The sequence below is a fragment of the Antechinus flavipes genome, chromosome 2 (assembly GCF_016432865.1).
Source record: "Antechinus flavipes isolate AdamAnt ecotype Samford, QLD, Australia chromosome 2, AdamAnt_v2, whole genome shotgun sequence".
In the NCBI taxonomy this organism is placed as follows: Eukaryota; Metazoa; Chordata; class Mammalia; order Dasyuromorphia; family Dasyuridae; genus Antechinus; species Antechinus flavipes.
The window spans coordinates 578,439,808-578,453,212 of NC_067399.1; the positions used below are offsets into that span (position 1 = coordinate 578,439,808).

Sequence of the window (13,405 nt, forward strand, 5' to 3'; positions counted from 1 at the left end):
CTGCCCCTCGCGCATGCGTAGAAAACCGAGCGATTTTAACCCTTCCGTGCCTGGACCTGAGCGTTCTCTCTCTCTTCGGCGATTTCTCCAGCAGAAGCGTTTCTGCGCAGCTGGGCTTCTTGGGCAGCCTCGCAGTTCCCGAGAGGGACCCTCGTCCATGGCCCGAGGCTTTACTTTCTGACTGGGAGCGTGCGGGGAAGGGAGGCGAGGAAGGAGGGAGCTGATTAGGGGGCGATCGGGCCCAGGCCCGGGGATTGGGCTGGACACATTCCGCTGACCGGGCAGACGGTGGCAAGGAGCACGGTCTTTGAATGCCCAGCTGCAGTTAGGGCCAAGCTTGTAGGCTGCGGGTGGCTGGGGGAGGAAGAGTGGGGGCGTCCAGAAGGCCAGACTCCTTGAGAGAAGACAGCAGGAAGGCAGAATCACCTGGGATCTGGGACTACTGAATGGGGCTTCAGGGACCCCGGGATAAACAAAGCTTGATGTTGGGATTCTGAGGTGTTAGTGGGCGTTACGTTTTTTTTTCTTTCTTGTATTGAGTTTGAGGTGTTATCCAAATGGAAATGTCCAGTAGATAGTTCTTTCCAATGTCGGAAACTTCATTAGAAAGTTCCATTTCGTGGAAACCTGAAGATGTAGCCTTGAGTCATTCACACAGAGATAAAGCGATGGAATGGAATGATCACATCTTCCATAGTGTAGCAGGGACCGAAAAGTGATTTGACTATTCGAGGTCTAATTAACAGCAACCAGTTATTACTTATAGAAATCCATCTGATCGAAAAAGGTTTTGGGTAGACAGTATACATCATCTTAAATTGCTTATGTCGGGTGAAGCTGGGAGAAGAGGACATAGAGCCAGGACACAATATGCTTACAAGCTAAGGCCCAGCCCAAGGAAAAAACTCACAATTTGTCGGTTTTGCATTTACCACTCCCCCCCACCCCCCCAAAAAAATCTGGTTTTCTAGGGTCGTTTTGCATTACTCGCTTACAATCCTGTTCCAAAACATCCAGTAGCTACTCCATCCACCATGCTCCATCTTTCCACCTTTATGTGCATGAGTGGACCCTTCAGCCTGTAATGCTGTTTCATCACCTTTACCCCATATAATCTCCAGCTTCTTTCCAGGTGCCACTTCCCAAAGGCCTTTCTTGAGCATTGTTTCATGAGATTACTTTATATCTAATTTTGGGGGATATACATTGTATACTTTTGACAGATGTAATAAAATCTTCTAAGGCAAGGATTGTTTTTTACCTTTATCCTCAGCACACAGGAGCAATCATCAAGCACTTATACCAACCAATCATTAAATATATATAATTATCAGGAAGACAATCCTAAGAGTTCCTTCCATTGAGGGGCTAACATTTTATAGGGGAAAAGTGTGTCTATAAACATTTTTTAAAATGAAAGGTGATTCCACACACCTGTCAGATTGGCTAAGATGACAGGAAAAAATAATGATGAATGTTGGAGGGGATGCGGGGAAAACTGGGACACTAATGCATTGTTGGTGGAGTTGTGAGCGAATCCAACCATTCTGGAGAGCAATCTGGAATTATGCCCAAAAAGTTATCAAATTGTGCATAACCCTTTGATCCAGCAGTGTTACTATTGGGCTTATATCCCAAAGATAAAGGAGGGAAAAGGACCTGTATGTGCAAAAATGTTTGTAGCAGCCCTTTTTGTAGTAGCTAGAAACTGGAAAATGAATGGATGCCCATCAATTGGAGAATGGTTGGGTAAATTGTGGTATATGAATGTTATGGAATATTATTGTTCTGTAAGAAATGACCAACTAGATGAATACAGAGAGGCTTGGAGAGACTTACATGAACTGATGCTGACTGAAATGAGCAGAACCAGGAGATTATACACTTCAACACTACTGTATGAGGATGTATTCTGATGGAAGTGGATTTCTTCAATAAAGAGAAGATCTAATTCAGTTCTAATTGACCTATGATGGATAGAATCAGCTACACCCAGAGAAGGAACACTGGGAAATGAGTGTGAACTCTGCATTTTTTGTTTTTCTTCCCAGGTTATTTTTACCTTCTGAATCCAATTCTTCTTGTGTGACAAGAGAACTGTACAGTTCTGCACACATACATTGTATCTAGGATATACTATAACATATTTCACATGTATAAGACTGCTTGCCATCTAGGAGAGGGGATGGAGGGAAGGACGGGAAAAATCGGAACAGGAGTACAAGGGATAATGTTGTAAAAAATTACCCATGCATATGTACTGTCATTAAAAAGTTATAATTTTTTAAAAAGGTGAAAAAAATAAAGTATGTAATAAAAAAAAAGGTGACTTTTAGAAAGAAGGTACTAGCAGCTGTAAGGTTTAAAATTGAACTCATATTTTTCTATGACTTACTTACACTAGAAAAAGACATCATCACCTTTAGTAAATGAGATTCATAAGCACTGTCATCTTGAGCATATTATCTGTCACACAAGTTGCCACTTAATACTTCCTAACTTGACTGTAGGGACAGAAACCCCCCAAGTTTTTCAGGATATCATTTAACATCTACCCTCCACCCCAAACTGGCTGCCTTTGAATGGAACAAGAGATGTTAAGAGGTGGTGTTAAGGAAGGAAAATGTTCCAGGTGACATCAGCTGTATAGCCAGTGGCAAAAACAAAGAAATGGAGGATGGAGATAACTGTGTAAGGAAGGCCAAAAAGTTCAGATTTTCTGGATCACAATGCTGGAAAGATGGTGATATATAAAATAGCTGGAAAAATAGATTGGGCCAGATAGTCAAGGGCTTCAAATGACAATTCATTGAATCCTAGGGGTAATGAAGAGCCACTGGAGTAAATTGATTTGAGGAAATGATTAGACTGTTCTATAGGAGAATCAATTTGGAGCTTTGTGATGAATGGGTTGGAGTGGGGCAAATTGGAGGCAGGGTAATCATTTAAGGCTTTGATGAGGGTCTGAACTAGAGCGGTGTCAATGTGAGCAGAAAGGATTATGGATGGAAGAGGATTTTAGAGGGGAAAATGATAATGTGTGGCAGCTAACTATATAGGGCTGAGGAAGAATATGGACCAGAAGATTTAATTCAACATTTATTAAGTGGCTACATGTGGCAGGCATTGTGCTTAGGTAACTGAAGGTGAGGAATGTGGATGGCTGGAAGAATGGCAGTACCTTGGACAAAAATGTAGGTAAATTAGTTAGTGATTAAAAAAAAAAAAAGGTAGGTTCAATTTTGAACATGTTTAGTTTTAAGATACCTATGGAACATTCCATTGAATGTTGAAACATTCCAGAGATAGTGGATAATCTGGATTGAAGATCAGGAAAAACTAAGATTGGATATGTAGATGTGGGAGTCACTTGCATGGTGATACTATAACTTGAGTTGGAAAAGTCACCAATGACCATAGAGAAGGCTGCAAGACAAACTCTTGGGATATATCGAGTTAGGAAGCATATGTCAAATACTGCAAAAGGAATCAAGGGCGATTAAGAAAATTATTTTGTATGATCACTGATCATTATTAATTTTCGAAAGAGCAGTTTTGGTGCAGCAGGAACTGTACATTAAACTACAAAGAGTTACAAGGAAGGGTTTTCCCTGCTTTTGGTTTTTCTCGTTCCCCAAGGAGGGAGACTTGGACAGGTTTATAGACAACAGAATAGAGTGAGGTTAAAGATTAGAAAGGAGGATGATTTGGGGAGCAAGCTTTAGGCTAAAATGTCAAAGATATACATAGAAGCTGTCTTCCACAAGGACTACTTCATTCAGATTCTGCAGTGAATGAGACAGTATAGAATGCTAAAGATTGTAAAGTAGAAAGATGTGTTATGGGAAGCTTAGAGCAGCCTTTGTGGAAAGCAGGGTCATCAATTAGGAAAGAAGAAAAAGATTTACTTGCTATGACAAGGATACAGTTGAGATCAAATAATCTAAGTGTGTAATGGACCTAGTAAATATGACTTCTTCAGTGGGGTCTCTACTTGTTTAACAGCTTATAAAGAATGGAAGTTGGTAGTGGAAGTAATCTAGGGTTGGAGTTTGCCATGACATTTTAAGTGAGATGACAAAGTAGAAAGGTATTCTGAAGTAGAGGACAGGATAAAATTTAACTGGTTAAACACAGGATCAAGACAAGCGAAGAAAGAAGTCAGAGAAGGGGTGATGGCTTGAAAAATACTGAGGGACAGAGATTAGAAGTAATAGTAAAGACAAAGTAAAATTAAAGATAGGTTATGATTGGGTAAAGGAATTTCAGAGTTAATGGTCAGGGAATGGAATACTTACAAGTGAGATCAATGTTATAACTATCCTGTATATGACAATGTTTTACAGGAAATGGGAAATTGGGAAGTTAGGGTATATGAAAGAACATCCAACATAGATGTTCAAGTTCCCTAGAATAATGATGGTTGGTGTAATGAAGAAGCACTACAAGTCAGGTTCTGAATATCTAAGGAAAGAGAGGTGGTGGTAGACTTGGGAAAGGGAGCAGGACAGTAGAAAATGGACATTAGGAATTAGAATGGGTGGTCTGTTGATTCATATTAAATGATCGGTTGAAGGCTTTGGGGAACATCCAGAAAATCAGTAAAATGAATGGTCAGAGATTGTATTAAGAGCCCTAAGCTGTAGTCAACTGTTGTTTCTCACTGTCCTGCCAGGCCTAAAGGATCTGTGCTCACTAAATACTTGTGGATTAAATCAATTCTGCCTTGAAGGTTAAATACTAAGTGTAGTAAGAACGGACCTGAGCTCTAGGATAATCCCAGATATAGGTAAGAATCCCCAAGGCAGAGAGGCTCATGCAAAAGACAGGAGGCCTGACTAGGCTTGGCTCAGGAGCAGGGACATCCTGTGTTAAGAGAAATGAGGCAGAGACAGCAGGCCACTGAGTTTCATTAGGTATTTCATTAAGGTTAAATCTTCATGATCGAGTAGGCTTGCAGAGGAGAAAGTCGGGGCCCCTGCAGGCTAGGTCCTTCAGATTTCATAGTGTATCACTGGCTCTGGCTTTTTGTCAGGATTACCTCCTCGCTCGAGGTACAGGTTGTTATAAGGATATTGCTTCGGACCCTGAGGAAGGAAGCACATCAGAAAAAGCAGGTAAATGCCCCATTTGCAGTGACCCTACCCAACACTAACACCCAGCAATAGTACCCACCCTGTCAGACCCGGCTGAGCTGCAATGGCAGAACAAACATCCTTCTTTTGTGCTGAGCCCAAGGCAGAGAAAAAGCCTAGATTGTAAACGAAGTGCTGCTTGCACTGATTGTAAGAGAATCAAAGCTTTCTAAATGAGACGGCGCATCCATCCATCCCACTCTCTCTCGGGTCGAGGCAGACTCAATCTCCTTTAAGTCACTCAGCCTCTAATGGTTCCCCCGCTAAAGTGGCCTAGCAAATGAGGCGTGCAGAAGCAGCAGTGGGGGAAGCACAGAGGAGGCACGGCTGGGACGTGCTTTAGGGGCTGCTGGCTTTACCAACAACCAGCTGTCAGAGTGCGCAGCTCAAGGGGAGGAGAAAAGGGTGATGTGCTTACAGAACTGAAAAATGCAAAAGCTACTGTGCTTCCTGGTTTCCTGAAGTGAAGTTAGTGCTCACACCAGCCCTGTACACACACTCCAGCCAGGAGCCCCTGGGGCTCAAGATCAAAGCTCGTGTCAGTGCATACAGACACACCAGCTACCACGGAGACATGGATTATCTCTGCAGAGGTAGCATGGGGCATCTGACTACAGCCACTATAAGTCTCCAGCTTCCTCCAATCCATTCTGCACAGACTGTCAGATTAATCTTCCTAAAACACCACTTTAATCAAGTGACTCACTAGTCCCCAAATCTCACCAGATTCTTCAACAATGCCCTCCACTTCATCCAGCTTCCTTAGTGTCTCCTGCACATTCTGCCTTCATGTCCTGCCTTATCTCCAATCCCACACCTCCATCAAAGCCTAGCTCCAGTGCCATTTCCTAACAACACTCAGATGCCCAAATTATGTACGCTCAGACTCTGCTAAACTGCTCTATGCTTGCTCCTTTCTTAACTTAGAGATCTCTTCTAGCTTTTTTAGGTACATAGTCTTCCATAGCTATAAATTACTTGGGTAGAGGCTATCTTTTGTTTTGCAGTCTCAAGAGTACAAGACTTTGTATGAATTTAATTTTTCCACCAACATAACATCCAGTCTATGTGATTCTACAGAGAAGTAGAATGCTAGTTCCTTGGGATATGGGCCGTTTTCACTTTTAGCTTTGTGTTCCAAATGCCCAGTACAATGGAGTCCCTTGATAAATACCTAGTGAGAAGAAGGTCCTTTCAGAGCAGCAGCTAGACGGACTCCCTCTGTATTTCAGTCTTTCGAGACTTCTCAACCTCTGTCTAGTCACAATGATGGCTTTATACCATACAGAGCAATCTCAATTTGGGGCAAATAAGATCCCTTTCTGATTTCTCTGATGACTGGGAGAAAAGCTGATCTTGTCATTCCCCTTCTAGTTCTAGAGCGCTCCAAAGATAAAATACAAACTCCTTCTTGGTATTTCATGGTCTTCACAATGTGGCTTCTACCTTTTTTCATTTTCCCTTAAACGTATGGCTAACTATCCCAGAGGAGGGTGGTTCCCTATACACTCCATTCTTTCTCCCACCTCTGTGCCTTTACATAGGCTGTCCTTCCCCTCCACCAATATCTGAAATGCTCACTCTCCTGACACCCCTATCTTTCTTTCTTGATTCTTCCAGTTGTTACTGGGGGGAAAAATCAGTTTCTATTTACTTACCAATGTACATGTTGTTTTCCCTCAAAAGAATGTAAACATCTAAAGAACAAAGACTGTTTAATTTTTAAATTTGTATTCTCAGCACATATCACAGTGGATGACACATAATAGGTGTTTAATAGGGCTTGCTGAAATGACTGAAGGTATGCTGGCTTAGGCTAAGAAAGAAGTCAATATATCATCCTGTCATTGCTATCCTAGGCAGAGAATCCTCAAAAAAGCCATGGGCAGTGCCCCTTCAAATCAAAGCTAGATCTTTGTGTTTCAGATACCTCATTTCCCTAAGGAAACAAGGCTGAGCATCATACAGTGAGAAAGATCAAGGAATCCAATCTTTTTTGAGTATTAGACTCCTTTGGCAATCTGAAGATGCCTATAGATCGCTCTCCAAGTAAAATTTTTAAATAATTAAAGGAAATGTTAAATTGCAATTAGAAATTTAGCTGTAATAAAGATATAACAAAATTCTTTTCCCATCCAAGTTCACAGATACCCCTATGAACCCCAAGTTAAGAATACCTGTCCTATATACTTACCACAGGCTGATAGCAGGGGAACTTCTCTCCTACCCAGAACATGAACATCATGAAGCCTAAGAAGCCAAAGAAATGTTTACACATGGTGTTCCAGGAGACAGCTGTGGGGGACGTATCCACACGATTCCGAGTATACATATCAAAATCAAAGTGCATCTACAAGAAATAGAGACCAGCATACTATATCATTAGCCTAGCAATAGGCCAGCAATATAGAAATGAGCTCTGAAGAAATTTCCTGGCAGAGGATCTAGTGCTCTTGAAAGTTGTGTTCTTAAGAGACTGTAACTTTCTCAAATGACACTGACAACTCAAGAATCGAAAGAAGATAGCACAGGGGGGAATCAAGGAGGTAGAGTTAGCATCTCTGATAGTCTACAACTTTAAGGAGGGCAGCTCAATCTCATAATACAAAGTTTTGGGCATCCTTGAACATTTGACCCAGGTATTACTTTGGAGATTTCCATTTCCTTGGGAGGCAAAAAAGCTTGCAGCTAATTAGATACTCTGTTTTTCTATTACAGGATTACATTGCCAATCTTTCAAAGAAAAATTCACCAAGTAGGAGGATAAGGATGCCTTAAATGTCACAGAGAGCCCTGCAAATGACTTAACTATTTAAAGAGTAAAGAAGGGATATAAGGGAATTATTTTCTCACCGGTTCACCCCAGTTTAGCCTCAGTTCCGAATGGTCCCAGTCATACCATGGGTCTCGTTCATGCTGAGAGCGGTCTGGAAGCTTGGGATAGTCACCATACCTGAGAAATAATAGCAGGTTTTTAGTGAAGGCCCAAATATTCCCAGGGAAGCTGGGAATCATACATAGTCATGAGCTTTCCCTATTCAACCTCAGTGGCTTATTAGTGCCCTTAGCACAAAATATAAACCTCTCAAACTAGGTTGCAGAACTTTACATAATCTGCCCTCAACTCATTTTTCTTGCCACTAACTCCTTTCACACTCTAATCCAATCAAACTGCATTCTCTGTTCCTCACAGATATGATATTCCATCTCCCATCAACATAGCTTTGGACTGGTCACTGCCCATACCTGGAATGTATTCTCTCCTTTTTCAGAGTCCCTCTCTTTAAGACACAGCTCAAATACCAACTTCTGCAGGGAGTCTTTCCTAATTTTCTGTTAGGGCCCTCCCTTCAAACTACCTTGATTTTGATTAATTTGTTTTGTATATATTGGTACTTTTACTAACTTTAAAATTATGCTGCTTTTATTTTCACATTTACTTGTTTCACACATTAGAATGTAAGTGCATTGAGTAGGGATTTCATTCTCTGTACTTGTATCCCCAGTGCCTGGCACAGTTCTGGTACATTGTAGGGACTTGATAAATACTTGTTGACTGAGTTGATATGGTTAAACAAAGATCCTAAATCAAGTTCTAGTTATTGAATGAGACTGCTAAGTAAACTCAATTTTAATTTTGTTCATGTCCAAAGTGTTATATTTTTTCCTTTCCTCCAATTCACAGAAAGAATCACAGAACACACAAGCTGGAAGTGACCATCAAATCTGATTCTCTACTTTTATCATAAGAAAACAAAGGCTTAAATTATTCCTCTTTCTCTCATTTTAACCACTCCTTCTGGTTACGATAGGACTATCTGTCTAGTGGCATGATATATAAAATGCTTTGCAAATCTTAAAAGTTTCAACTGTTAATTCTGTTTTGGACTTATAACTAAGAACCTTCCGGAAGGAGGAAGTCTTCAAGAGGCTAGAGGACTCCTTAGTGATACAGAAGGAATTTATTTACGTAGGTTTGCACTAAATGGTTTCTGAGTCTAAGAAAGCCATATTTTCCAAACAACATGCTGGAATATTTTTGCATCTCATAGTCTTCACAAAGTTATTCTTATAGAGATGCCAAGGCCACTGCTGCCTATAAATTCTAAATAAGTTGAAGGAAAACAAATCCTACAGATATGCTACAATACAAAATGGACTGAGAAACACAGCAAGAAGTTGGATATTGGCATCAAACTGCTAAGGACAAATTGGGGGAAAGAGATGCAATATCTATAACTAATGACATCACAGAACAAGAATGGAAAAGCAAGGCAAGTGAATAAATGGAATTAGCTGTTCTTCCTCACATTAGGTGTCCTCTATCCCTACTCCCCATTAGCTTCAGTGCCTTGGAGAAAGGCACTGTTTTGTTTTTGTACCTTTAGTGACTATTACAGTTCCTGATGTATGTTAAGTGCTTTATGAATATTTGCTAAATGACTGACTCAATCACTTAAGGTTAAGATTTCAGTTGCACATGACTTATTCAATAGTTGTTATGGTGACCACAGAAGGACTTGGTTGGTTGGTTGCTGTACTCTATTTCCAAAAAGGACCAAAATGACATCACTACATTAGAGTCCAGTTACAGTGTGTCCAACTGCAGCTGATCAGAATACAAGCCCCGAATCCTCTGCCACAGGTCATTCACAAAGAGTCCCTATGAACATTTGGAGTGCCTTCTCTAACTTTCACCTGCCTTCAAGGCCATTAGAACAAATTGTTCTCATCTGCCCAGTCTACTAGGGGAAGTCTACATACCTGGAGTAAATATCTCCCCAATTCACTAAGTTTTGAGACCCCTTGGTTACCCTCAACCAGGCTTAGCCCATCTGCCAAAACAGTTTACCAGAGTATGATCACTATGCATGCTACAGCTTCTTGGAGCCGCAGGTGAAAATTAGGTGGATCAAGTAGACACCAAAGGTGGAAAGCAGCCCTGTAAAAGGCCTGGCAACCTTCACCCCAGAGATTCTGAACACACCCTACTGCCCCACAGAAAGACTACCCAGCCTGGAAAAGCATTAAAAAAAAAAAAATCAAAGAACACTAAAAGTCACATGAAACAAGGCCTAAATCATATACATGGCTCTGGGTAGGAGGCAGTGGGGTATTTAAGAGATAGTATTGAACTTAAAAAAAAAAGTCAGAAAAACTGAGTTCAAATTCCAGCTTTGCTACCGACCTGTGTGACCTTGGATAAAACTCTTATTTGAGCTTTAGTTTTCTTACATGTCAAAAGAGGAGTTTGACCTAGATGACTTGTAATCATCCTTCTAATTCTACATATTGGCTTTACAAATATTAAGCCTTCTCTCAGTGGAGTTGAGACATTTCAAACTACTCTTACCACAGCACAGAACCTAGCACTCAAGATCAACAAGAATTTATGAAATATCTGCTTTAGGCACTGTGCTAAGATTTAAGAAAGAAAGGAAAAAAACCACAGTTCCTATACTCAAGGGATTCACATAGTAATGGGGAAGACAACATGTAAAAAAACATATACATAATTGTACATAAATTACGTTAAATTGCTTACCATTACAGGAAGAAGGGATGGGAGGAAGAACAAAAACTTGGAACTTGATATTTTGTAAAAATGAATGTTAAAAATTCTTTACGCATAATTGGAAAAATAAAATACTATTTTCACTTTTTTGTTGTTTGCTTGCATTTTGTTTTTTCTCATTTTTTCCTCTTTGATCTGATTTTTCTTGTGTAGCATGATAATTGTAGAAATATGTACACAAGAACTGCAAACATTTAACTTATATTGGATTACTTGCCATCTGGAGAGGGGGAAGGGGAAAAAATTGAAACACAAGGTTTTGCATGTTTTGAAAATAAAAAGCTTTAATAAAAAAAGAAAAAGAAAATACTATATATGAAAAAAATTATGTACAAAGAAGACATAATGTAAATGGGAGGTAATTTCAGAGAAGAGGGAAGGGAAGGGGAGGAGTCAGGAAAGGCCTTTTGCAGAAGGTGAGATTTAAACTAAGTCTTGAAGGAATCACAGAACACAGCAGAAAGAAAATCTGGCAGAGCATTCCAGTAAAAACGCAGGATGTGGAGAGATGTGGAACCATGTGAGAGTAATTCAAGTAAGCCAGTGTGGATGGACAGTTGAGCACATTGGGCGGAGTAAAACGTAAGCTTAATGAAAAGTTCGAAGCCAAAAATCCTGAAGGTCAGTGGAAAGAAACCGTTTTAGTTTACTGAGTGGTTAACTGTCATGGCCACACCTTTGTTTTGGGAAGAATCCTTTGGCAGCTGGTTGGGGAGAGACTTAAGACTGGAAGGCTTGGAAAGGTTCCAGACCAGGGGTGGAGTAATGAGAAGTCTGTCAGGGATGCTATGGGCTATGTGAATGGAGATAAAAGGACATTTGTGGGAGATGGCATCCAAGACTGAGCCAGACAGCCCTGTTTGTAGTGGCTAGAAACTGGAAAATGAATGGATGCCCATCAATTGGAGAATGGCTGGGTAAATTGTGGTATATGAATGTTATGGAATATTATTGCTCTGTAAGGAATGACCAGCAGGATGAATACAGAGAGGACTGGAGAGACTTATATGAACTGATGCTAAGTGAAATGAGCAGAACCAGGAGATCATTATATACCTCAACAATGATACTGTTTGAGGATGTATTCTGATGGAAGGGGATCTCTTCGATAAAGAGAGCTAACTCAGTTTAATTGATCAAGGATGGACAGAAGCAGCTACACCCAAAGAAAGAACACTGGGAAACGAATGTGAACTATCTGCATTTTTGTTTTTCTTCCCGGGTTATTTTTACCTTCTGAATCCAATTCTCCCTGGGCAACAAGAGAACTGTTCGGTTCTGCACACTTATATTGTATCTAGGATATACTGTAACCTATTTAACATATATAGGTCTGCTTGCCATCAGGGGGAGGGGGTGGAGGGAGGGAGGGGGAAAATCAGAACAGAAGTGAGTGCAAGGGATAATGCTGTAAAAATTACCCTGGCATGGGTTCTGTCAATGAAAAGATATTAAAATTAAGAAAACAAAAAAAAAGCCCGGGCCAGAGATGGACAGATGGGGTAAGAAGTTGGGGGTTCTCCCAAGCTGTGATCCTGGGCGCCTGGCTGCGTGCTGAAGCCTCGAACAGTCACGGGGAGGCGGGGCTGGGAGCAAGGAAGCGTTTGCTTTCGGACACTGGGGAGACCGAGAGCCTCCGGGCTGTTAGGATCTCCTTGCGACCCTCCTAAGACCGCCTCCCGCAAATTCAAGGGGGCTCCCCTGTAAGCCCCCGGCTACTCCTCCAAAACAAACAAAACGCGAGCGTGACCCTCGGTGACCCTCGGCCGATAACAGCGGCCCGTGTCAGGGACGAGCAGCTGCGGCGGTGGCCTCCTTACCCGAAGCCATCGTCCGGGTAGGGTTCGTAGTCCTCCACCCGCATGTTGTACTTCTTGGCGGCGGCGGCGCGCTCCTCCGGCGTGCGGGGGTACGGTCCCGGCAGCATGTCCTTGCTGAGACCCGAGGCTGAGCAGCGCAGACACGGGGGTCAGATGCCAGCCTTGGGCTGGGGACCCGGCGCGTCCCCACTGCTGCCCCGCCACCTCCGGCCCTCCCCAACCCTCTCCACCTCGCCGAGCCCTCGCCCCTCCGCTCCGCCCCACCCTCAGACCCCAGTTTCCTCCCACCTGCCCGGGCTCCCAGAGGGGTCGCCCGCCGGGCCGCTGTCCCCAGCCATCGGACTGCCCGGGACACAGCCATGGAGGCCGCCATCTTAACCTTCTTCTAAATTTGGCCGCGCAAGCGCAGACCAGTTCTATGGAGGCCGAGCAGAGTCCAAAAGAGTTCCGCGGAGGAGGGGATTCTGTGTCGAGAGGAGGAGCATCGCAGAACAGAAGCTCCTACCCCTTTCCTCGGATGCTGAACTCTCTGGGTCCTGGAGAGGGGGCTTAAATAATAGGAAGACGTGATAAGGGAGGGGTTGGGGCCAGTGACTAAGGATTTTTATGGCAGTCGGAGGCGGCCCCGATCACTTGGCTCTTGTAAAGCGGGGCAGGTGAATGTCCTGAAGCAGGTGCTGTTTTAGGAACATGAAGCGGGCCCCCCCCATCTCAGGCCACCCTGTGCTTTTTCTCCTCTTCCGATCGTTGCAGGGTACCTACTGCAGCGCTGCCCCTCCTCCAACGCCCCTGACATCCAAGGCTAGCGTCTGTCTAGACCCCTCTCCTCCGCTGCCTTTCCTCCATTGCTTCTCCAGATTTCTGTTCTCGCCCCT

At 42.6% G+C, this 13,405-nt stretch overlaps 1 protein-coding gene across 1 annotated transcript; it reads right to left on the minus strand.

Annotated features, from left to right (window-relative positions):
- Window positions 1-4,903: 4,903 nt before the first annotated feature.
- On the minus strand, window positions 4,904-12,936 carry NDUFB8 (NADH:ubiquinone oxidoreductase subunit B8). Its single transcript, XM_051981223.1, has 5 exons — window positions 12,819-12,936; window positions 12,531-12,657; window positions 7,989-8,088; window positions 7,330-7,485; window positions 4,904-5,087 (listed from the first exon to the last, which is right to left on the minus strand). Exons 1-5 carry the CDS (start codon window positions 12,901-12,903, stop codon window positions 4,995-4,997), a joined length of 561 nt encoding a protein of 186 aa, XP_051837183.1. The 5' UTR covers window positions 12,904-12,936; the 3' UTR covers window positions 4,904-4,994.
- Between the last annotated feature and the right edge of the window lie 469 nt (window positions 12,937-13,405).

Bases quoted from the DNA above. Each gene is read 5' to 3' on its own strand.
- NDUFB8 (XM_051981223.1), bottom strand. From the start codon at position 12,903: ATGGCGGCCTCCATGGCTGTGTCCCGGGCAGTCCGATGGCTGGGGACA. The intron at 12,658-12,818 runs GTGGGAGGAAAC...TGCGCTGCTCAG, and splicing joins CCCTCTGGGAGCCCGGGCAG to CCTCGGGTCTCAGCAAGGAC. The intron at 7,486-7,988 runs GTGAGAAAATAA...TATTTCTTGTAG, and splicing joins GGCTAAACTGGGGTGAACCG to ATGCACTTTGATTTTGATAT.